General features: G+C 40.8%; 1 protein-coding gene across 3 annotated transcripts in view; it reads right to left on the minus strand.

Annotated features, from left to right (window-relative positions):
• SUPT3H (SPT3 homolog, SAGA and STAGA complex component) overlaps nucleotides 1–25,719 on the minus strand; it is a 415,169-nt gene that overhangs the window by 125,478 nt on the left and 263,972 nt on the right. For all 3 annotated transcript variants that reach the window (XM_038750984.1, XM_038750985.1, XM_038750983.1), the window contains one exon: nucleotides 656–742. In XM_038750984.1, coding sequence (XP_038606912.1) covers nucleotides 656–742 — 87 coding nt within the window. The remainder of the gene's footprint in view (nucleotides 1–655; nucleotides 743–25,719) is intronic.

Genomic DNA, 25,719 nt, shown 5'->3' on the forward strand with positions numbered 1-25,719 from the left:
AGTTGGTATTTTGTGGGATGATTCCTAGACATCCATGCACCAGCCAACATCTCTTCTTTAGAAGTCCATGTTCAACTCTGGTACTAAGTCTTGAAAATACTGGCAGGAAAATGGCCAGGAAATAGCACTTGATCCTTTCATTTTTTAAAAACCTATAATTTCACTCTTTCATTGGGCATTTCTCTTTTCAAGGTCTTAGCGCCTTCCAATTTCCATGGCATCAGCAATAAGACAGCAATTTAGTCACAGTCTGTTCAAGGTTACAGAAATTGCTTCGGGAGAGTCAGCAGACATTTTGCAGTTGTCTTTACTCAAATGTTGAGAATTTAGGCTGTGAGAATTCCATTTATTTTGTCATACTCTGGTTCACAAATTGTGTTCATTAGATCATCCAAAGAGACTTTCTCTGGAGACACAGGTCTGCAGTTTGAGAATTTAAACCAAGCATCCCAAAGATGCTCACTGGGAACTTCTGGATTAGGCTTCCGTCTTTTTCTTTAAATTAAGGTTACAATTTCTATTTGCACGATATCTTTGAGCTTTACTGTTTGTTATCTTAAATCATAACACTGGATGGGATCGCTTTAAAGTTCTTTATTTTAAAAAGACTGGATTAAAGTGTTATCAACGTTTAAAAAGTCTAGCTTTTTATTACCTTGTCTTTGCGCATTAGAAACAGCAGATCTTCAGCAGAAATAACTCTTGATCCTCTCAGCTGAGAAACTTCGGCTGCTTGCTGCAACTAATAATAAATGAAAAATGTAACATTTGCCTCCACGACATGCATTTTATTTACCAAGTTTACACAGAATTAAAGATGAATATACTGCAGTTACGACGCTTCAAGAGTTATGTATACTGAATTAAATATGGTTGAAATCATCTTTGAGGATAATTCCGTAATCACATTATTACATTTGAAAGCAAAAGGCTTGTGTTTTAGGATATAAAAATGCAATTAGATTAAACTAGCAAGCACACCTGCAACATGATACAATAAACAGAAATCTCTGATTTCTTTCATGCAAAAAAAACTTCATGCTCAGCTTCCAGCAATGCATTAATGCACCTGAAAATAATTTTATGAAATTCTATCCTTCATACCCACATGAGCAATGGTTTCACTCAGTATCACTGGCTGAATAAGTATATTATTAATCTGAGCTCCCATGCTGGTATGGCTTGAAATAGGCCTATTCAGAAGTTAAAAAGATCAACAAAAACAGTAGCTGTTTCTAATACCCAAAGGAAAAAAATACTTTTAGTTTTGGCAAGTCTTCAGTGGGCAAAAGATTCAGTCCATAAATCATAATACTGGACTGCATTAATTTTTTTCCACACTAATCACAAGCACACAAAAAGTTAACTGTATCTCCCATGCACAACACAAAACATACTGCATGAAAAGTTCAAGATTTCTCCCCAAATGCTCACTTGGGTCTTTACTGCTACAGAGACTAGAGACTTTTCAGGAATTTGGAAGTTACAGTAACTTAATCTTACTTGAAACTGACCTGGAAAATATAAGAATGTGAAAAATGATAGTTCTATTTTTGACAAGAAAAGCTCCTTATTCTGATTTGTTTGAGGGCACAGAAAATACTTAGGCTTCCATCTGAAAAAATAAGGCTAGTGAAGAAAATGTTATAAAAAGAATGGGTCTGTCACTTCTACCAAAATTCACCTCGTCATGGCCATTTGTTCTTTGAAGCGGTTTATCAAAGCCAAATTCATTGTAAAAATACTAATTCCCAAACTGTCCTAAAATGCATCCTTTCATTAAGTTATAAATATAAAAATATAAGGTACACATATTACCACTACCAAATCAGTGTTTTCTAAAAGGGGGGACAATCTTCAGGAAATGATTTTACTATCTGTGTCACGTAGGCTGTGAGTTGATTATCCTTGTGAATAACACTCAATCAATGGTATTTAATAATAATGATGGCATTTGTTAAGTGCTTACTATGTGCAAAGTTGCCAATTTGTACTTCCCAAGTGCTTAGTACAGTGCTCTGCACATAGTAAGCGCTCAATAAATACGATTGATGATGATGATGCAAAGCACTCTTCTAAGCACTGAGGGGGATACAAGGCTGTCCCATGTGGGGCTCACAGTCTTAATCCCCATTTTACAGATGAGGTAACTGAGGCTCAGAGAAGTTAAGTGACTTGCCCAAGGTCACACAGCAGAGATGTGGCGGAGCCAGGATTAGAACCCATGACTTCTGACTCCCAAGCCCGTGCTCTTTCCACTGAGCCACATTGCCTGTTCAGCGTTTTCTGTGTGCAGAGCACTGGACTAAGTGGTTGGGAGAGTACAATATAACAATACAAAGACACATTCCCTGCCCACAGTGAGCTTACAGCCTAGAAGGGGAGACAGACATTAATGTAAATAAATTAAAGGTAAGTACATAATGTTTTGTATGGCAGAAAAGGGAGTTTAGTCAGGGAAGGTCTCTGGGATAACGTGCCTTCAGCAAGGCTTTGAAGGGGGGGAGAGCAATTGTCTGTGGGATATGAAGAGGGAAGGCGATCAAGGCCAGAGGCAGGACACGGACACGAGGTCAGTGGTGAGATAGACAAGATCGAGGTACAGTGACAAGGAGAGGCAAGTGATATCACTTGTATAACCCCTTGGACATGGGACATCATGTGTGACATTCTGCAGAAGGCAGATTTCCCAGGATGCTAGAGTTTTCCTCATAAGAGACACCGAATCCCAGCTGACTTCAGAATCTCTGCTGCTTCTCCCAGGTCTGTCTGGACTCTGACACTGCATACGACTTCTCGCCCTCGGCATTAGGAGCCGTGGAAGACGGAGGATTGGCCCTGAAAATTTTAAAAACTGATACGAAAGCACCTGGCTATGCAGGGACATTGGACGGGGGACACACCAACTGGAAACTGGACTGACCGGAATAAAACTGGACACTCCAGAACTCGAATGCCACACCTTGCTCCTAAACACATTCCCTTTTTCCTTCTGCCTTCTACCTGTACTGTTCCTGTGCCCTGAATTGTAAGTTCCTTGCGGGCAGGAGTCATGTCGACTAATTCTGCTGTACTCTTCCAAGAGCTTAGTATAGTGCTGAGCACACAAAGTCACTCAGTAACCACTATATAAGAATTACAAACTACACTGAAGACGCAAGAGAATGTCAGGCTCATCCTATTTCCTACTAACTGATGGTTGGCAAATATATAAATTTTCAGCCCTAACTGAAAAAGGAATTTACGATCAATCATTTTAAAATAAATCTGAAGACTGTGAATAGTGCTCCATCTCGCCTCGGCGTCTTTTTCCAAAAAATGGTGTTTTTTTGTGCGTCCATGTGCTCCTAAAGCAATGTCTCAGAAAGCATGTAATCAATGTGGAAGGAACCAGTAGTTAAGTCTCTCTGGCCACACATGCAGACTCAGGAGGTAGCAGTGTCAGGTAATGTTTTCTAAAAATGAATAATGATGATAAATATGTGGCCAAAATAACTTCCCATTTTATAAAAGTAGCATCCGTGTTCCAAGAACAAAGCCTTCTTTTTAGCATTACCCTAGGTTGCATTATTACTTGACCAGTACGAAAATGAAAACCGACAGCAAGACGCTTGATGAATCAATGTTTAAAACATAGAACTTAGGTAAGCGCCTTTTCAATATGCTTTTGAAATTAAAAAAAAAATCTCAAGTTTTGAAAAAATGCAAATTTTTTCCATAAGCAGTGGGGAGCAATCACCAAATAGAAAGCTGGATCGGATAGTCTGAAACCATGTTAGTCTAATTCCACTCCTTGAGAATATGAGATTAAAAGTAAAAAAGCTAAAGCAGCAATATGGCAGGGCAAATCTCTCTGCTCACAATTAAAAGTTCATGAGAAATGTGTATTTTACCATTTTTGAACGCTACAAAGAGAGCAGTATCCATTGTAACTATATTATAAAATCTAACAAGAAATGACTAGGGAATAATATTTTAAGCCTAATCACTGGTTTAATGACTTTATGAAGTTAACTTTCCTGGCAGGATGCACAGGGGTACGTTAATAGTAACCTTACGGCAAAACATTTTTTGCAGCTTCAGCAAATTATAGTTTTGGTGAATGAAGTATTCATTCTGCCATGACAGAAATGCCATTACTTCAATCAGTTTTCTCTAAACTTTTTTTCCAATGTCTCTAAAATGGACTAACTCCTCTGTTCATATTTTCACCAAACACTCAGCGAAAAATAATAAAGGATAAAAGACCCACCCCACCCAGACAGATGCTTATTACAGACTCTATTATTCTGGGGTATTATTAGGTATACTAAAATTAACTAAGGATGTGGCGAGGTGTTTGCATTTCAAACAGTGAGAACTAAAAAAAAGCGCAACAATCATTCTTACTTTCATTAATGAAACAATTCAAATTTAGATCATCATTTATTTCAATATTGAACCTCTATAATAAAACTTAAGGCAAAAATTTTGGAGAATTTTGTGAAATGGTAGTTCTTCATGCAGGACTGTTATTAAAGTGTATTAACTCACATAGAGAGTTGCTGGGACTTCATTATATTGAGGCTTTTCTTATGACAATGTTTAGACTCCATCTTCACCGTATTCTCACTAATTCAAAATTAGCCAAAATATTAAATTGCCAAAGTTCCTGATTCCTAAAAGCAAATACCTAAATCACAAATTCACCTTGCTCTCAGACCCATAGCGCTTGGGCACATATCCATAATTTATTTATTTTAATGTCTGTCTCCTGCCTCCTCATTCCATTCCCCAACCTGGACTGTAAGCTCCTTGTGAGCAGGGAATGTGTCAATCAACACTATCATATTGTACTTTCCCAAGTGTTGATCCAGTGTTCTGCACACAGGTAAACAGCACATGGGAAACAGCGTGGGCTAGTGGAAAGATCATGAGCCTGGGAGTCGGAGGACCTGGGTTCTAATCCCGGTTCTGCCACTTACCTGCTGTGTGACCTTGGACAAGTCACTTCTCTTCTCTGTGCCTCAGTTTCCACATTTGAAAAATGGGGATTAAGACCATAAGCCCCATGTTGGACATGGGCTGTATCCAACCTGATTTGCTTGTATCTACCCCAGTGCTTAGTACAGTCCCTGGCACACAGTAAATGCTAATCAAATACCACAAAAAGTGCTCAATAAATGCCATTGATTGATTTACTGATAATGCTTTATTTAGCAAAAAATATTGGACATTTAAACCCACCAGAGAACTGAGATATTTGTGGAATAGTTTTATTGCATCTTCTTTCCACTCTTTCCACATTGACCCTATTTCTCCTCTAGATGAGGAAACTAAGGTACTCAAAAGTTAAGTGACTTGTCCAAGGTCAGTCACACAGCAGACAAGCAGCAAAACTGGGATTACAACCCAGGTCCTCTGATTCCCAGGCCGATGCTCTTTCCACTAGCCACAGCTTCTCTACCCAGCGCTTAGAACAGTGCTTTGCACATAGTAAGCGCTTAATAAATGACATCATTATCACCTATTGGGATTTTCACATACGGACACGAGGTACTGGTTAAACATCCACACACGCTTGACTTAATGATACTAAAAATAACTTAATTTTTAAGCACTTACCATATGACACACACTGTATTAAGCATTGGGGTAGATAGTAATTAGGTCTGACAATCTCACAGTGTTAAATCTTTTTTTTTTCAGATGAGGAAACTGAAGCACAGAGAAGTTAAGGGACTTGCCCAAGGTCACACAGCAAGAAAGTGGCAGAACTGAGATTAGAATACAGGTCCTCTGAGTCTGAGGCCCGACCTATCTCCGCTAGGTCACACTCTCCTCAACATACGGAACACTAAGGTGGCAAACTAGGACCTCAAAAATGACACCACCATCACTATCTTCAAGACAAAAGGTGAAAGATCCGACTTGACACGAATATGAAGGTATTTCACTCCTCTCTACTACACAGAGTCCTTAGACTCACTCCATAATTGGTTCCTGAAAGCTGAGTCATAAATTGAAACACTGTAAGTTGGAATCAATTTTTCCCTAAGGGACAATATTGTAAGTGGGGGATTGGTTCCTGAATCAAGGCTGGGGAACACTATTTTTACCCAAATTACCCAGTACTGCATACTAAATGAAATTTGACTAGTAGACCTACATTAATGAATTTCATATAGTCAATAGCAACCAGACTGACAGAAAATTGCAAACTACAGTACCTAAAGAATGACACTATATGCATATGCATTACCTCACTTACAAATGATCTAAAACACAGAACGACATTTACAACTATTTGTTTACCTTTGTTTAACTGAGCTCACGGTGTGCGTTTGAGTGGGTGGCACTTCCAGGAATATTTGAGGTGATTTGAAGGGGTTTTCTGAAGAGCTCCAACATGGGTGATTGGGGCAGGATGAGGAGGTAGGAAGGTGTAAAAAAAACCCCAAACACACATCAACCTGTCAGTATCAGTACCAAGAGCTCAGCGGGGAAGGAATTATAAATGTGCTCCAATCTGGTTCTGTTTCATTCATTCATTCATTCATTTTTTGTTGTTTTCATAATGGTGGTAGTTAATCGCTTACTATGTGTCAAGCACTATGCTAGGCACTGGAGTAAACACAAGGTAGTCGGGTTGGACACAGTCCGTGGCCCACGTGGGGCTCACAGATTTAATCCCCATTTGGCAGATGAGGTAACAGGCACAGAGAAGTTAAGCGACTGGTCCAAGATCACACAGCAGACAAGCGGTGGAGCTGGGATTAGAACCCAGGTCCTCCTGACTCCTGGGCCTGTGCTCGATTTTCTTGCTGCTTCATTTCATGCAAGGTGAATGTATTGCTAAAAAATAATTAACTTTATTCTTGACAGTGTTTTTATTTAGGAAGGAGGAGGCTACAGGGAAAATATTGTCAGTTAATGGTGCTATTACAGGAAGAGGGTAGGATCTCCAGAAAGAGGGCTTAGAGGGGTCCAGGAATAATGGGGTGCATTTCAGGGAAAGGAGGGGAGACCTTGGGGATTACTTTCTTTTTATATGGGGGGGGGGGGTAGCCTGCTTTGAATTGACTATCCTCTCCCCAAAGAGAAAATTGCTCTGGGGTTCAGGACCTTATGTCAGCTCCCACTCTAGGAAGACTACAAGAGGGGAGGGAAAACAGGATAACTGTGAAGCCACAGGGCATGGGGTTACCTAACAGGTACTTGACAAGTCTGAGGCCTGAAACTGGATTTGACGTTCTAAGCATGAAATCCAATGTATAAATTCAAAGAGGTTACAATGGCAACTGTCATAACTCAGATGGACATAAATTGAACACAGCCTCTAATGGCATAATCCTAACAGACCCGCTTCGAAAAATATCAATTGCATGTTCCCAGAAGCAATAAAGAGCATTTATTGAGCACCTAGTGTGTGCAGAGGACTGTTCTAAGTGTTTGGGAGCACACAGTAAGTGCTCAATAAATACGACTGATCGATGGGGGCAGGTCTCCTGGAGAGAGACAGTGAAGATGGATTAAGTGATGGTCTGTCGGATATGAAGGCAAGGGACTTTAAGGCAAATGAACAGAAGCTTGGAGGTGGGAGAGGTGAGGATGCAGACACAACATCACACAAGAAATGTGAACGTTGTGGCCTGTTTGCCCCAAGAGAAGAGCAGGCGCAACACCCAGATCTCTGTAGTTTCCACACAACTTAGCATTTGACCCCCATGAGTAGATCAGGACTCTGGAAACCATCCCTCGACCACACGCCCCTCCTAGTTATCACCCTATCTCCCTCCTACCTTTCTTGTCCAAACTCCTAGAGAAAGTTTTTACATCTGCCTCCTCTACTTCCTCTCCTCCAGTTCACTCCTAGACCCTCTCCAATCTGTTTTTCATTCCATGGAAAGTGGACTCTCTAAGGTCATCTTGACAAATGCAAGGGCTGCACTTGTGGTTATGAGAGGCCGCACTCCATTACTGGCCCTACTCAACAAGTGGCAAGGAAAAATCAGACACAACCAAGTACTGGACCGAAGTTGGTTTCCAGCTTCCCTGGATAAGTCATGTGAGTAGGATGGATAACAGTAGCAATTGGCCGTGCCAACTGCTTGCTGTGTGACCTTGGGAATGTCACAACTTCTCTGTGCCTCAGTTCTCCTATTCTCCCTCCTACTTAGACTGTGAGCCCCATGGAGGACAGGGACTGTGTCCAACCTAATTAACTTGTATCTACCCCAAGCTTAGAACAGTGTTTGACACATAATAAGCACTTTAAAGCCGTAATAAAAAAGATTGATTATAAACATCCAACTACATGGTTTAGCCCAAATAAATACACTTGAGGCCTGAATTATTCAATTGGATTCAATATATTCACTTAATCGTACGTATTGAGTGCTGTGTGCAGAGCACTGTACTAAGCACTTGGGAAGTACAAGTTGGCAACATATAGAGACGGCTCCTACCCAACAACGGGCTCACAGTTACACACACACACACACACACGAAATTAACCACATAACTGTCAACCTTCTAATTCACTTTCCATGTGGAGACCAGGTCTAAAGCTCCCATATTTAATTCCAAATATCTTTTGCCTTTTTTGCATTTGCATTAGAATGGAGTCCATGCAAAATTGATTGATACGATTATTTCTAACAAAACAGGAATTGACAGTGATATATCAATAAGAACTTATAATTGTTAAGACAGTGACTTGCATACAAATACATTCATAATTCTATAAATAAAACAGCACTATAGATAACTTTAAGTTCAGCATTTTTGTTTCTATATGATTGGCTTCTACTACTTTTTTTGCAGTGGTTGTCTACTATGTCAAATATGTGAAAGAAAAAGTTACAGTATATAAATTCATCAAAGCTGCATGCAACTTTATAGAAATCCATTTAAGCACTTTTTTAAAAATAATCCTCAAACAACTCCCAAATTTTTAGAAATCAATTTGAACTTTTATTTTGGGAATAATACTCCCACAGCTTAACAGAATTTTTGAACACATAAGCCTATAATTACCAGTATCTCAGGATTCAAAGATTCCTTTTGTATTTATATGGTCTGAATATTTACAAAGCCACAAACAATGGGAGCCAGCAAAGCTTAAGAAGAGCTATATAAACACTTGTTTATGTATTTACTGTAAGAGTACAACAGACTAGACATGGAACTAATTCTTCAGTTATCCCTCTTAAATATGAAATTAGATGAGCAAACAATAATCATGTGACTGTTTTCTTTTAAGATGTTTGTATATAAACTTTATGCAAGGAAATCTTTTATATACGAAAAAAGTCTGAATTTTAAATGTGAGCAAAAAAAATGCTTGGGAAATATTTAAAAAGCTGTAATTGAGAACACAAGAACAGGAAAACTGACAATCTGGATGAATCCAGCCCAGCAATGTGTGACAACCCTGGTCACTCTCTTTAAGGAATTGTACACTTTATGTTCATTTTCTGCCACTGTCTTCCGGGAATGTGATTCCTCATTATCCTCATCACACATGGAGTAACATGGCCTAATGGAAAGAGAACAGGCCTGGAAGTCGGAGGACCTGGGCTCTAATCCCGGATTTGCCGGTTGCATTCTGCGTGATCATGGCCAAGGCCTTTACCTCCCATAATAATGATGGGACTCGTTAAGTGCTTACTAAGTGCTAAGCACTGTTCTAGGCGCTGGGTTCGATACAAGTTAACCACGTTGGACAGTCCCTCTCCCAAATGGGGCTCACACTCTTAATCCCCATTTTACAGACGAGGTAACTGAGGCCCAGAGAGCTTAAGTGATTTGCAGAAACGTGGCGGAGCCGGCATTAGAACCCAGGTCCTTCTGATTCTCAGGCTTGTGCTCTATCCACTAAGTCATAAGTCATGGTGTTTTCTACTTAGACTGTGGGACAGGGACTGTGTCTGATTCTATAAATGTGCATTTACTCCAGCACTTAGTAAGCACATAACAGTAAAGATAATAATTTGAAAAGTGTTCCATTCCCCTTGACCTTTTGACTGCACCTCTGCTATTGTACTCTCCAAAACACTCTGCATCCAGGAGGCACTCAGTAAACGCTGATGATTAATTGATATCTGAGCAGGAAAAATATTTCAGCAGCCTGCAGTCCTAGTAATATTCAGCTATCTCAACCTCCTCTTTAGACACCCTTGTCTTGTCTTATGGTGTCGGGTCGTCTCTGACACACAGACACATCTCTCCCAGAATGCCCCACCTCCATCTGCAATTGTCCGGTAGTGTATTCTACAGTTTTCTTGGTAAAAATACGGAAGTGGTTTACCATTGTCTCCTTCCACATGGTAAACTTGAGTCTCTGCCTGTGACTCTTTCCCATGCCACTGCTGCCCAGCACAGGTGAGTTTTGACTTGTAGCAGATTGCCTTCCACTCACTAGCCACTGCCCAAGCTAGGAATGGACTTGTACTTCCCAAGCGCTTAGTACAGTGCTCTGCACACAGTAAGCGCTCAATAAATACGATTGACTGAACGAATATGCCTCTGCCTGACTCTCCCTCCCATAGTCGAGACTGGTAGAGTACTGGAAACTCTCCAGGTGTGACACGGAGAGAGGTGAGACATCGTATCCCTCCTAATACTCAGCAAAACTAGACGAAGGTAGCACAAGCAACTGCCGACATACAATACATTCAAGAGTTATAAAATAAATAATGAAATAAATAAAACTAAAACCAATGACAATCTAACAGACAATGTTAAGGAGCCAAATTTTACTAATTAAAGAATGCCTGATATTTTTAGAATGGCTTTTTTTTGATGGTATGAATTAAGTACCCAGTATGTGTCAGGCACTGTACGAAGTGCTGGCATAGACACAAGCTAATCACGTTGGACACAATCCATGTCTCATGTGGGGCTCACTGTCAACCTCCATTTTACAGATGAGGTAACAGGCACAGAGAAGTTAAGTGACTAGTCCAAAGTCACACAGCAGCCAAGTGGCAGAGCCGGGATTAGAACCCAGGTCCTCTGACTTCCAGGCCTGTGCTTTTTCCACTAGGCCATGCTGCTTCTCATGATATTTACCGACCTTTTCAGACTGCAGGTCTTGAACATTTTAGTTCATACTAATTTGCATGGGTAGTACCTGTTTCAGAAAAAGCCACACAGAATGAAAAACCCACAAAAAAGGACCGTTATCTGATGAATCGAACAGGTGGATATCTGCTGTCACATATTCACCACTGGTACTAGCTCAGCTTTAGAATTCCCTAATTTGTTTCTTCATATATAAAGTAGGGATAGTGCTTGCCCAGGCCAACCTCAAACAGATATTGTGGACATTAATAGTGACGACACTACAAACTTCTCCACCAAAAGACATTAAATATGTTTCATATGTAAGAGCATGGCATGAGACAACCAACTGCTGAAATAAAACAGTTAACTGGTCTATTTTCTCTTCACCATTCATTTAAGGAAACTAAAACTGAAGGTGCTCTCTTCAAAGACCCTATCTTGCTAGTGCTTTTAGTTATCTATATAAACGAAGTGCCATGCTTGTGACAATACTACTCAGGATAAAAACAGTTTAAACAGATATTTAGTAAAATTGAAATCCAAATACTGCTTGAAAAAATAGTATTATAGCCAATTGTGGCTGACTTATTTTAACTCCAGATATGTACTGTTAAACCAAAAGTCAAGAACTCAGACTATCATTTCCATATAATGGTTTGGATGACTGCCACAATGGTTCCATTGGGAAACTGTTCCAAACAAAGTAATTTACAGAGTTATTAAGAAATAACAATACCACAGTATTAGAGAATTCTAAGTCCATCATTAAATTAAATTTATCATTTTTACTTTCCCAGCACTTGGGAATTTGTGCTTTTTGACATTTTGGGTACCAGATGTTCAAATTTGTTTTTCCAGGATTCATAATTCCTTCTATTCCTACCACGCTGTTTACCATGGTATGCAAATTGGCAGGTGATGTTTATGTTATTGCACAATTTCCTCTCCTATAGTTTCAAATACATTTGAAAACCCAAAGCAGGTGCAAGTTGAGATTAAGGTAATTACTGTAAGCTCTATTTTGAACAACTAAATCTCCGTTGGCTTCCAATATGTCCCAGTGTTCTCACCACATGCGGAACGGTGATCATTTGTATGCACTTCCTTGTCAGTTTGTTACAGAAGATAGCATTTATTCAAATCCTACATCCTAAAGTTGCTTGCATAGGGAAACATCATGCATAGAGTTGCTCAAATTGGAGGAAGGATAGTAAAACTGAAAAGAAAAACCAGTTCCCTCAGGGCAGATTCACATTCGGCTAACACGTACAGAAAACTGCAAATGGTTAAAAGAAAGGTTTATACAACTAGAAGAATAGTCATATCAAGCTAAAAGCCAATGATAAAGCCACTCTGTAGGACGGCAATATTGATTCTGTCCTACTATCTGTTCTAGAAACAGCCAACAGACTTCAGTTTTCAGGACTAAAAGCAGCATGGCCTAGGAGTACAGCATAGCCTAGTGGATAGAGCACGGGCCTGGAAGTGAGAAGGACCAGGGTCCTAATCCCAGCTCCATCACTTGCCTGCTGTGTGACCTTGGGCAAATCGCTTGACTTCTCTGGGCCTCAATTACCTCATCTGTAAAATGGGGGTTAGGACTGTGAACCCCACCTGGGACAGGGACTGTATCTATCCTGATGAGTATATACCTCAGCACTCATTATAGTCTTTGGCACAAAGCAAGCACTTAGCGAATACCATGAAAAGACTAAAAGACTAAATGATTTTCTCCTCTGCCTTTAAAGATTCCATTCATTCATTCATTCAATCGTATTTATTGAGCACTTACTGTATGCAGAGCACTGTACTAAGCGCTTGGGAAGTACAAATCGGTAACATTCTATAGTCTGGGTAATGTGGTTGACACACTTCCTCCCTTTCCCCACTTCAAAGAAGCCTGCTTCCCCCTCAGAACCATATGTCCAAGGTCTAAGAAGTGACTGAACAGTGAGCAACTGTGAATCCAGTGACTAAATACACACCACATACTCTGTTTGGAAAGATAGCAGAGGCTATTGGCACACTGTTAACTCTGTTTTGAAATAGTAGAAAAGTGTGTGTGCCAGAGGGGTGAGGGAATTTACTGCAATTAGAAAACAGCCTTAGAGATTCCAGGTTATTGATTTGTTGACTGCGCCACACTGACTTCTGCTGTCCCAGCTCTTCCTCAGATCACGATGAATCCTTTTCAAACACCAGCTCAAATCACACCTCCTTGGCCTAAATAAGAGCCTGACTTTAAATGAGAGCAACAAGAATTTGTAATAATTCAACTGCAACAAAAACAATTACAACGTGTCCCTATTTTTATCATGTGAACCACTGATTTTGAACCAACAAGACTCATGAGATTTAAGGAAAATCTGATTCCTATTGATGTAATAGCACTCAATCACCTTGTCCCTTCCTACCTCACCTTGCTGCTCTCCTACTACAACCCAGCCCGGACACTTCACTCCTCTAACATCAACCTATTCACTGTACCGCGACCTCATCTATCTCATTGCTTACCTCTCATCCATGTCCTTTCCCTGGCCTGGAATATTCTGTCCCTCTTCATATCCAACTGACAATTACTCCTCCCACCTTCAAATCCTTACTGAAGGCATATATTCTCTCAGAGGTCTTCTCTTAGCCCTCATTTTCTCTTCTCCCACTCCCTTCTGCATCACCCTGATTTGCTCCCTTTAACCACCCCTCCCTCAGCCCGACAGCACTTGTGTACATGTCTGTAATTTATTTATTCATATTAATGTCTGTCTCCCCCTCTAGACTGTAAACTCATTGTGGGCAGGGAACGTGTCTGCCATCTGTCATATTGAACTCTCCCAAATGCTTAGTTCAGTGCTCTCCACACAGTCAGCGCTCAATAAAAACAATTGATTGTTGTAGCACCTCTTTTGAAGTCCCCCTTTCAGACAGTTCTTTTGGCGGCCACACCGCCCCCCCCCCCCCCCCACCCCACCCAGTGAGTACAGAGTGCTGACGATGATGATGAAGCCTGGGATCAGGCCAGTGAGATGAAGGGTGCAACAAAGAGGGACAGGATGACACCAACCCCCGGGAAACTTGCCAATTAGCGAGACACCTTGATGCTATGTTGTTTTGCTTAAATATGAATGCATGATGTACAACCTTGCATAAATGAACTGCTTTCACCTTGAAGATCAAACCAAATTATGTTTCAAAGTTGTTTTCCAACTGAGCCACCGAATCTGCCTCTGGCTGTTACAAATAGGGAACCACTGACGGTGATGGTTATCCTAGACTAACCTCTCTCACGCAGTCTGCATCTTCAGTCAGTTCAGAATGAAGTGAAAATGGGGAGGTCTCTCTCCTGACCTCATTTTAAGGGCAAGTTTGGCTTAGGATAATTAATATTAATCACAATAATAGTATTATTTGTTAAGGGATTTCTCTGTTCCATACACTGTGTTGAACAGTAGATATAAGATAATCAGACCAGACACAGTCCCTGTCCTACATAATAACAATGATGATGGCATTTTAAGTGCTTACTATGTGCAAAGCACTGTTCTAAGCGCTGGGGAAGTTACAAGCTGATCTGGTTGTCCCACGGGGGGCTCACAGTCTTCATCCCCATTTTACAGATGAGGTAACTGAGGACCAGAGAAGTGAAGTGACTTGCCCACAATCACAGAGCTGACAAGTGGCGGAGCCAGGATTTGAACCCATGACCTCTGACTCCAAATCCCATGCTCTTTCCACTGTGCCATGCTGCTTCTCTGAGAGAGAAGAGGTATTTAACCCCCATTTCCCCATGAGGAAACAGGCACAGAAGTCCAGGGACTTGTCCAAGGTCATGCAGCAGCCAAGCAGAAAGAGTCGAGAATAGAACCCAGGTCTCCAGACTCCCAGTTTTTTGCTCTTTCCAAAGATCACACTGCAAGAGATATTTCAGAGATATTTTGAAATAATAATAATAATAATTATGGCATTTGTTAAGCAGTTACTATGTTCCAAGCACTATTCTAAGTGCTGGGGTAGATTCATTATCAGGTTGTCCCACGTGGGGCTCACAGTCTTAATCCCCATTTTACAGATGACATAACTGAGGACACAGAGAAGTTAAGTGACTTGCCTAAAGTCACACAGCTGGCAAATGGTGGAGCCAGAATTAGAACCCATGACCTGACTCCCAATCCCATGCTCTTTCCACTAAGCCACATTGCTTCTCATCAAGTAGACATGCCCTTATCATTTCAAATTTAGTAAAGAGGCTGTGAGCCTAGTTTTTGACATTCTGAACTTAATCTAGATTACTCAAAATATTTGATGAATTTTGGTGTCAGTATGTTACACACACACACACACACACACACACACACACACACACACACACAGACACACACAATGTCTCTTCTGACATCCTGAATGACCCTACTTGGGTTATGCACTGCCCTAAATGTGTGTCTGCTTCAACTACAGATTAATGGAGAGTGTAGAGGGATAGTCTTCTGCTACCTAAGGTGCTTTCACAACATCCACTCCCTCCAAACTGCTGTCACACTGGTCCAAGCCCTTGTCTTATCCCTCTCCTCAACTATAGCATCCCTGCCTCTAGTCTATTGTCCTGCTAGTCTGTACTTCACTCAGCTATCCCGATCATTTTTCTAAAAAATCATCTATGCACACTTCTCAAACCTGCAGTGATTGCCCATCTCCCTCCTCCACAATCTCCCTGAAATTGGATTTAAGGCACTCAATTACTTCTCTCCTTTCTACTTGGTCTCACATCTCCCACTACAAACCAGCCCATAAACTCTAACACCAACCTATTTACTGTACCGTACTCTCGTATCTCTCTCTGGCAACTCCTTTCTCATATCCTCCCTCCTGCCATGAATTCCCTCCGCCTTCATATCCAACAGACCAGAACTTTCCCCCATCTTCATTCATTCATTCAATCGTATTTATTGAGCACTTACTGTGTGCAAAGCACTGTACTAAGCGCTTGGAAAGTACAATTCAGCAACAAATAGAGACAATCCCTATCCAACAATGGGCTCAGAGTCAAGAGGACGGGCTCAAAAAGCCCTACTGAAATATCTCTTCTAAAAATCCTTCCTTGACTAAAATCTATTCTCCCCCACACTATTCTCCCTTCCTTCAGGGTTACCTCTGCATTTGAGTCCTTCAAAGCCCCACTGAGAGCTCACCTCCTCCAGGAGGCCTTCCCAGACTGAGCCCCCTTTTCCCTCTCCTCCTCCCTATCCCCCCTGCCCTACCTCCTTCCCCTCCCCACAGCACTTGTACATATTTGTACAGATTTACTATTGTACTTATTTTACTTGTACATATTTACTATTCTATTTATTTTGTTAATGATGTGCATATAGCTATAGTTCTATTTGTTCTGACAATTTTGACAACTGTCTACATGTTTTGTTTTGTTGTCTGTCTCCCCCTTCTAGACTGTGAGTCTGTTGTTGGGTAGGGACCGTCTCTATACGGTGCCAACTTGTACTTCCCAAGCGCTTGGTACAGTGCTCTGCACACAGTAAGTGCTCAATAAATACAATTGAATGAATGAGTGAGTCTCTACCACCTAAGCAATTTGGTGCTTGGCCCAACCCCATCTCTCCAGCATTTATGGCCACATCTTTATAGAACAGTGCTTGGCACATAGTAAGCGCTTAACAAATACCATCATCACTATCATTATACTCTGTTGCTTCCCCAATCTACTCCCTTGATTATAAATTCCATGAGAGCAGGAATCCTGTCTGCCAATTCACTGAATTGGACTCCACCCAGCATTTAGTACTGTGCTAATCACAAAGTACAGGTCCAATAAATAGCATCGTTTGGCTGAATGATTGATCTAGAACTTCGGGGGGGGGGGGGGGAATAGGTCTTGTTAGAAATAAAGTACATCTAAAAAAGGAATTATAAAGTTGGATACAAATTTGATTTTCAAGGTATCAATCTTGCAACACAGTTCTGGTCTGTTGGCAGTCAAGTTAACAACACAGTTTGGTTAAAAAAAACCCAGCTACCTCTGACTTTCATATTGCTACTTCAAGAACAGCAGAGACAAATCTTTTCATTTCATTAGGCTAAGATACATTCATAGGCTGCTAGGTCTCGGTAAACCTATTTAGCCTGGCCATTGCAATACAGTACATTCTGAATTTTAAATGGTAACAAAAGAATGCAAAAATTTTTTCTACTTGTGCCTATTAGGTACATGTTAAATATGCTGAGTACTGAATCATAAAAATCTTAGAAGCAGTATAAAGACTAGAGAACAAAGAATTAGACCAGATTACATCCAAGATCCGCCCTTTCCTCTCCATTCAAACCGCTACCTTGCCGGTTCAATCTCTCATCCTATTCTGATTCTGGATTACTATTCTGGATTACTGCATCAGACTCCTCTCTGATCTCCCATCCTCCTGTCTCTCCCCACTTCTGTTTATACTTCACACTGCTGCCCGGATCATCTTTGTGCAGAAATGCTCTGGGCCTGTTACTCCCCTCCTCAAAAATCTCCAGTGGCTACCAATCAACCTACACACCAGGCAAAAACTCCTCACTCTCGGCTTCAAGGCTGTCCATCACCTCGCCCCCTCCTACCTCTCTTCCCTTCTTTCCTTCTACAGCCCAGCCCGCACTCTCTGCTCCTCTGCTGCTAATCTCCTCACTGTACCTCGTTCTCGCCTGTCCCACCGTTGACCCCCCCGCCAACGTCCTCCCCCGGGCCTGGAATGCCCTCCCTCGGCACATCCACCAAGCTGGTTCTCTTCCTCCCTTCAAAGCCCTACTGAGAGCTCACCTCCTCCAGGAGGCCTTCCCAGACTGAGCTCCCTTTTTCCTCTCCCCGTCCCCGCCCCCCCCGCCCTACCTCCTTCCCCTCCCCACAGCTCCTGTATATATGTTTGCACATATTTATTACTCCATTTATTTTACTTGTACATATTTACTATTCTATTTATTTTGTCAATGACGTGCACCTAGCTTTACTTCTATTTATTCTGATGACTTGACACCTGACCACATGTTTTGTTTTGTAGTCTGTTTCCCCCTTCTAGACTGTGAACCCATTTTGGGGTAGGGACCATCTCTATATGTTGCCAACTTGTACTTCCCAAGCGCTTAGCACACAGTAAGCACTCAATAAATACGACTGAATGAATGAATATAACAAACTCACTTTTAAGATCATTTCTTTTGAATTTGTTCTGTTTAGTAACGGTCATAGCTTTGGCTGTTAGCAGAAAAAAGAAACAGAAGGCAAAATACATAGGTATTAAAGGCTTCTAACAAGAAGAGTCACTTAACACTGTCAGATCAGTTACTCCTAGCAGATCATCTTTTTATTTTAAATTTACCTAAAATGGGGGGAAACAAATGTTAAGGAGTAATCCAAATTAAGCTCAGAATGTCAAAAACTAGGCTCACAGCCTCTTTACCAAATTTGAGATGACAAGCCAAACTTTCTTCTTTTCGATGAAATGATCTAGCACCCTACTGAGATCAGTCATGTCCCAGTGAGTAATCTCTAAATAGTAAATCCATCCAAATAGAGAAACAGAAATAGCCACCAAGAGACAAACCAAAGCTGCAGCTAATAGCATACAAGAAACCATATGTTCATAGGTAGTGTTTTTTTGAATCTCTATAAGCTTTGGCACATTATAATAAAGAAAGAATTGTCAGTCTCTGGGTACTGTCTCTTTTATTGAAGAACATACATTTTTTTTTTAATTTCTAGACCATCTAGAATTTAGGGCAATCATTCAAAAATGCATTCCTTTAAATTGAACTTATAGTTCCAAGTCCTGAAGTCTGGGCTAACTGAATATACTTCATCTTGCAGAGAAGCAATATTTTTGTAAGTTTATTTCATACACATTGTTTTATTCCAGATAGGTTCTTCCCTAAGGTTCTGATTTCACTGCCAAGGATAAAGAGAAAACGGTGATTTGCTTCCATTTTAAATAGACAGTCATTTCAAATACTGGTAAATGAGAAAGCTTGATGCAACGGGATGTAGTCTGAAGAAACCAAGTTCAACCAATGGAAAGATTCAAACTGTGAAAAAAGGCACCTAGAGAATTTCCCCCTAAAACAGGTTACCATATCCCTGTTCTCGAAAGATGTGTTCTGACAGCTTTTAAGGATAATAATAATAACGATAATGGTGTTAGGTAAGTTCTTACTGTGTGTCAAGCACTGTTTAAAGTGCAGGGGTAGATACAAATTAACCAGATCAGACAGTTCCGATCCTACATGAGGCTCATAATCCAAATAGGAAGAAGAAAAGGTATTGAACCCCATTTTTGCAGCTGAGGAGACTGAGGAACAGAGAAGTTAAGTGACTCGGACAGGGTCACAGAGCACACAGTCGACGCTCAATAAATACCACTGCTTGATTGAGGAGGGATTTTCCTCAAATATTCCCTGTCCTCTAGACTGTAAGCTCGTTATGGGCAGGGATTGTGTCCATTTATGGTTATACTGTACTTTCCCAAGCACTTAGTACAGTGCTTAGCACACAGTAAGCCCTCAATAAATACAATCAAATGAATGAACGAATGAATATCAAGTTCCTAACAGCCTGCCACGAGCCACAGGGTTCGAACGAGGATTTCGGCAGAGATAACCTCACGTCTGGAAAAAGAAAGGGTTTCACTTCGTCCTTTCCAGTGGGAAAGGAGAGAGAAGGCAATGTAGGTGAGGTAACCATCTGCTTCTTAACAATATCAGATTCAGTCATTGTTATGGGGCAAACAGGACAGTTGTGAAGTATACAAACCTTGAAGAATTCACAGTGGTTACAATTTGACCGGGGATATAAGGGCCACAAATTAGTGTTTCACTAAGTACCAAATTCAAAGGCAAAGGTCATGAAGATTACACACAATTGCTCTTCACATACATTAAAAAATAACCTTCATTAATGATGGCTGTCTGAGTACCAAACTGTTTAGGTTCACTCTTCTGCCTTGATCAATGCCTGGTTTATGTTTCTGAACTAACCTCCGGTTTCTTGGGAAGTTCAAGTCATCCTAAAACATCTTTAATCTACCCTATAATCTTCACTCAACATTGGGGAAACTATTTCTTAGGATATACAAAAACGGTGATCACAGTATATAAAATACACAAATACATTTTTGAGAGAATGGATGTCTTTCAAAATGTTTCAAGAAATCTTTCCTTACTCAGGAAAACGACAGTTTATTTTCCCAAAACTCTTATTAAACAATCAAGTGAAAGGACACACTGAAATAAAAATTATCACGCAAAAGTTAATTTTCGATAAGCTTGAACAGTTATTAAAATCTTAGCATCATTTTCCAAAGAGCAAACTTGCTTTTCCTTCAAATAAACATTTGTGGCCAAAATTATATTAGACATCAGTAATTTTTTTAAATTATGTAATTAGCATTAATTTCCCAAGGACATAGATTTGAACAGGCTGTTTCACAGCATTTTAGCATAGTGGGAAAAGAACACTTTTAAACTGAGGAAGGGGGCAGAAGAAAAAATAAACAAGACTGCTGAACATAATTTCCCCTTTATTGCTACTGCAAAGTTATGAAATAAAATCTATTATTTAATTACACTGGATCAAGAAACAGGAAGAGGAAAAAAGTGCCCAAGTCACAACATCCCTGTAAGAATAAATTTCACTGGGAAGAAAAGGCATTTAATGCATGTGGACCTGAATTATCCAAATTGTCCAAATCTAACCATGACATTAGCAAAACCACTTTATCAGGTTTCAAACACAAACATCAGCAGGTCTTTAAAATATCTTTTCAAAGAACTGTAAAACCAGGAACTCACTATTCTATCTCTTCATGACTACGAAAAACTGACCAAATCAACATCTTTTAAGAAGTTTTAAGCCACTTCAATGTTTTCTAGGGGGTTTTTTTTGCACGGAAATCTGTTTTCATTAGTTTATTACAAAACCTCTAGATTTGTATTGCTAACTCAACCACAATTTCATTAGCTATGGAGGATTTTCCTTAGCTAAGCTTAAGTGAAACTTATTAATGTTCTAAATTGAATACAACTGTGAGGTAATAAATTGCATTAAGCCTTTTTAATCTGCTATGAGTTTCAGGATTTTACAAGCATGGCTAAAGAAGAAAAAGAACCAGACAAAATGGCACTGAGAGAAAGAAGAAAAAAATCTCCCAGTCAAAGTAGGAGGGAGAACAGGCACTGAATCCCCGTTTTACAGTTGAATAAACCAAGACACAGAGAAGTTAAGTGACTTGCCCAAAGTCACACAGCAAGCAATTGGCAGAGCTTGGAGTAGAACCCAAGTCTTATGACGTCCAGGCCTGTGATCTTTCCACTAGTAGCACTGCTTCTCTATTGATGAATGTGGACTGTATTGATGAATGGGGAAAATTTTCACTTGATGCACACTCAATACTTGGGTCAATTTCCTTTACTAATAAAAATTATGTGTGCATGGGTCTGCCCATATAATATGTATTTGTAAATGAATACGCACACACAGATATACGTGCAAGCGCCACCCTCAATTTCGCCAAACCACATGCTTGCACAACAGGTTTTGGCTAGAATTCCGGAACGGTCTTCAGATCACGCAAACCTCTATGAATACAGTGCAACAGGTAGAAGGAACAATACTCTGTGCTCTCGAACCCCACAAATACTATAGCCAGAGTTTTCCTCAAAGTGGGATCCTGCAAGAACGCAATTGCTATGTTAAAGAACTGGGTTTACACAGAAAGAAGCTGCAATTGCATGCACACATGATGCTTTCATTTTCAAAGGTGACATTACTGCGAAAGTCACTGTGACACTACTGAATGGCTGGCAGAATTCTGGCAGGGAAAATCAGTCCACGGGTTGAATGTAAATGAAGTGACTGCTCAGACACCCACACAAATATGACAGAGGGATATGTGTATACGTGTGCGCGCACACACACACACACACAGATACACCAAATATATTAAAAATCCATCTAGTTTGCCACTGGAAATAATTAGACCCAGAAGATTCGTGAGGTGGAAACAGGGGCCGCTCGGGCGTGCTGTTTCTCAGCCCAATGCCACTTTGTCTGCTGTGTGACCTCAGATAAGACACTTGTCTGGGCCTCAGTTACCTCATCTGTAAAATGGAGATTAAGACTGTGCGCCTCATCTGGGACATGGACAGCATCCAGCTTGATTATCTTGTATCTACCCCAGTGCTTAGTGCAGTACCTGGCACATAGTAAATGCTTAACAAATATTTTTTAAAAAATCCAGAAGGCCTGAGGCATTCAAGACCAGTAGAGTGGTTATGCAGCCAGGTAGCAACAGCAGAAGAGGGGAGACACAAAGCTGAGCCCATCACATCGCAGCCTCTGACAGTAGCCAGGCTGTTGCTAGGAATTGATCTTGGGGATTCTAGGGGTTAACTGTGCCCGTAGTTTCCCTCAGCAGAAGCCCAGTGGAAGAACCTTCGCTGTTCAAGGCATTCCAGGCCAACGGGGTGCGTTTGGCTCGCTGGCAACTGTAAATCACAGTGTGGCCCACACCTGCTAGCTACCCAGGTAAGTGATTTTAAAAGAATATTTGCCCCAGCCTCCTAACACTCTGCCCTCCTTTAAACAGCCACCTCGACATCTCTCCCGTGGGTCGACAGCCTCCGCTCCCCTGGGGCCCTCAAATCCAGATTGCGCCACACGTGCTTCACCAAAAACTTAACCAGTAGGCCCTTCCACACACCTACATCAATCAATCAATTGCATTTTTGAGCACTTACTGTGTTCAGAGCATTATACTAAACCTTGGAAGAGAACTTTTCTTATATCGTACCCTACCCGCAATGAACTTACAGTCTAGAGGGAAAGCTACAGTCTAGAGGGAAAGCTTCTTTTTTAAAAAAGATAGCATCTGATAAGCGCTTACTGAGTGCCAGGCACGGCTCTAAGCACTGGGGTGGATAGAAAGCACTCAGCTTGGACACAGTCCATGTCCCACATGGGGCTCACAGTCTTGATCCCTATTTTACAAATGGGGTAACTGAGGCCCAGAGAAGTGAAATGACTCACCCAAGGTCACACAGCAGAGAAGTGACAGAGTCAGGATTAGAGCCCCTAGGATCCCAGGCCCATGCTCTATCCACTAGGCCATGCTGCTTCTGGTTTGCACTGATCTGCCAATTCTATTGCATTGTACTCTCCCAAGCACTTAGTACAATGCCCTGCACACAATAAATGCTCACTAAATACCACTGATTATCTGTTTGTCACTTCTCTGGGATGCACTTCCCCCTTCCACCGTTCACTTGGGGATAAGCCACCCCAGTTCACCCCAGTTCAATTGGGGATAACCCTCTAACCTCCGAAGGAAAACATCTGAAACCTAGTTTACAGAGAGTACAAAAATGAAGATAAAAGTGACGGTAACTTACGAGCTTTAGGAAGACAAAGAAATCTTAATTTGCCTCAATGGAATAATCGATGACATTTTAAAAAAGAGATGCACATATATGCTGGCTTTTTTAAAAAAAGAATCCATCCCAGGCAAAGGCACGCCAACATGAGACTAATCTTGAAAACTGAATTCACTTTTAATAGGCTTGTAACCATGGTGTCTTTGAAAAAAGCATCCATTGACCTGAGCTTTTAAATTCAGGGTTATAATCCAAAATCAATTGTGCCCCAGCCAGCTTTCTATCAGCGAGGTGTTTTCCTTGGCGATGACTCAAATTCAAAATGAAGGGGATTCATTGGGGTGATAATTTGCTGTAGGAGCACCTATAGGGTTGTTAAAATAAAGGCGCTGTGCTTTGCCCAGATGTTCCAACATTCTTAGATAAACAGCTCTGCCACTATATCCCCAATCCACTTGCAATTACAAAGTAAGCAAATCACTGTATGAATGTCCAGTCTTTCCTCATCTACCATTTAACTTGGAGCCTGATCTGGCAATGGCATAGATTCCTTTTTTTTTTTCTTAAAAAAAAAGCACATTGCTTCTGTACAGTTGATATTGTACTGGAAAAATGCAGTGGAAAAACCTAAAAGTCAAATTACTCACATTTTGTTCAAAGCTTATTTTGCATTTCATGTACAGGAGGTAATAAAAGGTTTAGAAGTTCCCTTCGCAATTTTCAGTGAGGAAGAAGCACAGTTTCTGATTAGGAAGTCACTGCCCCCTTATGTATCCATTTGTTTTATGACTAAGAAGGGAAAATATCTGCTAAGAGGCTAAAACACAAGCTACTTAGGTAATATTTTATCGGTGAGCAGGTAGCATTTGTGAGTATACCTAACAATACTTTCCTTTTATAAAAAATGGTTAGGTGTAAGTTACTCCTGTGAGTACAGCACAATAACTGAATTTGCATAATACTACCTCATTTGGATACATTTTCACTGTTTTAGTCTTACCCATGAGACTAATGAATTGTTTTCAATATATTATGTATTAATCAGGGACATATAATAATTATGGTATTTGTTAACCACTTACTATGTGTCAGGCATTGTTCTAAGTGCCGGGATAAATACAAGGTAATCAAGTTGGACACAGTCCCTGTTGCAAATAGGGCTCACAGTCTTAATCCCCATTTTACAGATGAGGTAACTGAGGCATGGAGCAGTGAAGTGACTCACCCAAGGTCACACAGCAGACAAGTGGTGGAGCTGGGATTTGAACCCAGTTCCTCCTGACTTGCAGGCCTGTGCTATATCCACTAAGCCACACTGTTTCTGTAGCTATTCAATCTGGATTTTCTTAAACCTGACTTTTCTACAAAGAGACTGTGAACAGATGGCTGATTAAAATGTAAATACAGACCAGTCGTTATTGGCCTAGGGGATAGAGCAAAGATCCGGGAATCAGGAGACCTCGGTTCTAATCCTGCTCTACTGGCTCAAATCTGTTGTACTCTCATAGGCACTTAGTACAGTGCCTGCAGAAAATGAGTGCTCAACTACCACAGACTATGATTTATTGATTACTTGTTGCGTGACCTTGGGCAAGTCACATCAGTTTCCTTAACTGTGAAAAAAGGAATAAAATGCCTGTTCTCCCTCCCTTTAATACTGTAAGCACTCTGGTGGAATGGGACTGTGTCCAACTGGATCTTTAATCTATCCCAGCCCTTAGTACAATGCTGGTCACACAGAAAGACCTCAACAATTACCGCAATTACTGTTATCATTAATAATGTTATTAACAAAACTTCATATTTTACAAGTGGAATTTTGCACCTTTGCAATTAACATTATGAGGAATGGAGCCTTCCTCAAAAATGAATCTACTCCAGATGAACTGTAAAACTATCTCATGATCTTCTGATGTCTAAATAAGATGCAAAATGGAAATCATAACAGATACCCCTGTCTCCTCTCTGGCAGGGCAGCCTCTACAGAGAAGCAGCATGGCATAGTGAATAGTGGCTAGACCACGGCCCTGGGAGTCAGAAGGTCATGGGTTCCAATCCCAACTCTGCCATTTGTCTGCTATGTGGCCTTGGGCAAGTCACGTCACTTCTCCGTGCCTTGAGTTACCTCATCTGTAAAACGGGGATGGAGATTATGAGCCCTACATGGAACAGGGACTGTGGCCAACTCAATTTGCTTGTACCCACCCCAGCGCTTAATACAGTGTCTGGCACTTGGTAAGTACTACACAAATATCACAATTACTATTA

This window comes from Tachyglossus aculeatus, chromosome 9, assembly GCF_015852505.1.
Source record: "Tachyglossus aculeatus isolate mTacAcu1 chromosome 9, mTacAcu1.pri, whole genome shotgun sequence".
Classification (NCBI taxonomy): Eukaryota; Metazoa; Chordata; class Mammalia; order Monotremata; family Tachyglossidae; genus Tachyglossus; species Tachyglossus aculeatus.